Source organism: Bison bison, unplaced genomic scaffold, assembly GCF_000754665.1.
Source record: "Bison bison bison isolate TAMUID 2011002044 unplaced genomic scaffold, Bison_UMD1.0 scf7180017845397, whole genome shotgun sequence".
Classification (NCBI taxonomy): domain Eukaryota; kingdom Metazoa; phylum Chordata; class Mammalia; order Artiodactyla; family Bovidae; genus Bison; species Bison bison.
Window position 1 is genome coordinate 6,467 of NW_011475970.1, and position 1,599 is coordinate 8,065.

The following is a 1,599-nucleotide window of genomic DNA, read 5'->3' on the forward strand; positions in this document are numbered from 1 at the left end:
AGGAGGCTGGATTATCGCTGCTAAAAATTCTGTTTATTGTTCCCTTCTAATTAGAAAAATACCCGAGGCTCATAGTGGGGAATTTGGAAAATGTGGAGAAGTATAAAGAAAGTGATAATCTCGCTAAGTGCCTGCCCAAGTCGGCCCCACGGGAGGGGGGTACGCCTGTGTCCTCCGCACACACAGCCTGGGTGGGGTCCACCCTCAAGGCCCCCTGCACTCAGCACCTGGCAAATAATGAGGGGTTCTCCAGCTGGCCAGAGCAGCTATCTCCAGTTGAAATTACATAGCATATACACTTTTTTCTTTTAATTTTGAAAAAGTTTCAAACCTCTGCAGACCTCCGTTACCCAGATTCACTCAGGGACCGTGACCCGGGCTGTGTCCTCAGGCCGCCCCCATCCTCCATGGTGGCCGCGCCCTCGGGGTCAGCAGGGTTCCAGCCCCAAATTCTCACCCGCACGTGGGTTCCTGGAGAAGGGGCCGCATCTGGGGCGAATGCGCGCTGCTGGTGCCCCTGGCTCATTTTGTTAGTGAGGAAAAAAATGCATGAGACATCACGTTGAGCTTGCCCAGGGCCCCCCCAGTACCTCCGCTCTGCCCCCCACTGGAGGGGTAGGTGAGGGATGGGCTGGGCTGGAGGCTCACACGCACCCCGCCTGCCCACAGTGGAGCTCAAGATCGAGGTGGTGCTGCCCGAGAAGGACCGGGGCAAGGAGGAGCTGTCCACCGTCAGCAAGGGCAGCCCCCGGGCCTACCAGGGCAACGGCGCCGCCCGCCACTTCCACGCGGACGAGCGCCTTCCCACCGCCCACCCCTACCCCGGCGCCCAGGACTGCGTGGAGGCCGCTGTCTGCCACGTCAAGGACCTGGAGAATGGCCAGTGGGTGCTGGGCCTGGGAGGGCGTGGGAGGCGGGGGTGGGGCACTGCCTCGGAGGCTGCTGCTGGTCTGGGGCTGGGGGCTGCTCCCTAGCCTCTGAGGGCAGCCGCCCCCGCAGGATGCGGGAGGTGGAGCTGGGCTGGGGCAAGGTGCTGCTGGTGAAGGACAACGGGGAGCTTCACGCCCTGGGCCACAAGTGTCCGCATTACGGCGCGCCCCTGGTGAAAGGTGAGGTGTGGGTGCCCACGGGGGCCCCATCTGCTGGTGGGGGGCTCCGGGGCCGTGGGCACGGGACCGGGGTGCCCTTGGAGCCCGGCCTCTGTGGTGGCCCAGCCCTGCCCCCTCCAGGAGTGCTGTCCCGTGGCCGGGTCCGCTGCCCCTGGCACGGCGCCTGCTTCAACGTCAGCACCGGGGACCTGGAGGACTTCCCGGGCCTGGACAGTCTGCACAAGTTCCAGGTGGGGCCTGGCGTGCAGTGGGGTGAGCCCCGGGGGGGGGCAGGGGCCGGAGCACCCCAAAGCCCGGGCCTGAGCTCCACAGCCCTTGTAGGTGAAGATCGAGAAAGAGAAGGTGTACATCCGGGCCAGCAAGCAGGTGAGGGTGTGGGGGCTGGGGGACTCAGGCAGAGAGAAAGGCCACGGGAGGGCCTCTGGGTCCCTGGGGTGGGAGGGAGCCTGGCAGGCCGGCCAAGGGCTTCCCCAGTGGGGAAGAGGCACCA

The 1,599-nt window shown here is 65.0% G+C and overlaps 1 protein-coding gene across 1 annotated transcript in view; it reads left to right on the forward strand.

Moving 5' to 3' along the window:
• The first annotated feature begins 549 nt into the window (after nt 1-549).
• The window catches only part of AIFM1 (apoptosis-inducing factor, mitochondrion-associated, 1), an 8,866-nt gene continuing 7,816 nt past the window's right edge, over nt 550-1,599 (forward strand). The window contains exons 1-4 of the mRNA XM_010834199.1: nt 550-883; nt 1,000-1,109; nt 1,230-1,339; nt 1,431-1,475. Of these exons, the coding sequence (XP_010832501.1) occupies nt 627-883; nt 1,000-1,109; nt 1,230-1,339; nt 1,431-1,475 (522 nt within the window). The 5' untranslated portion in view covers nt 550-626. The remainder of the gene's footprint in view (nt 884-999; nt 1,110-1,229; nt 1,340-1,430; nt 1,476-1,599) is intronic.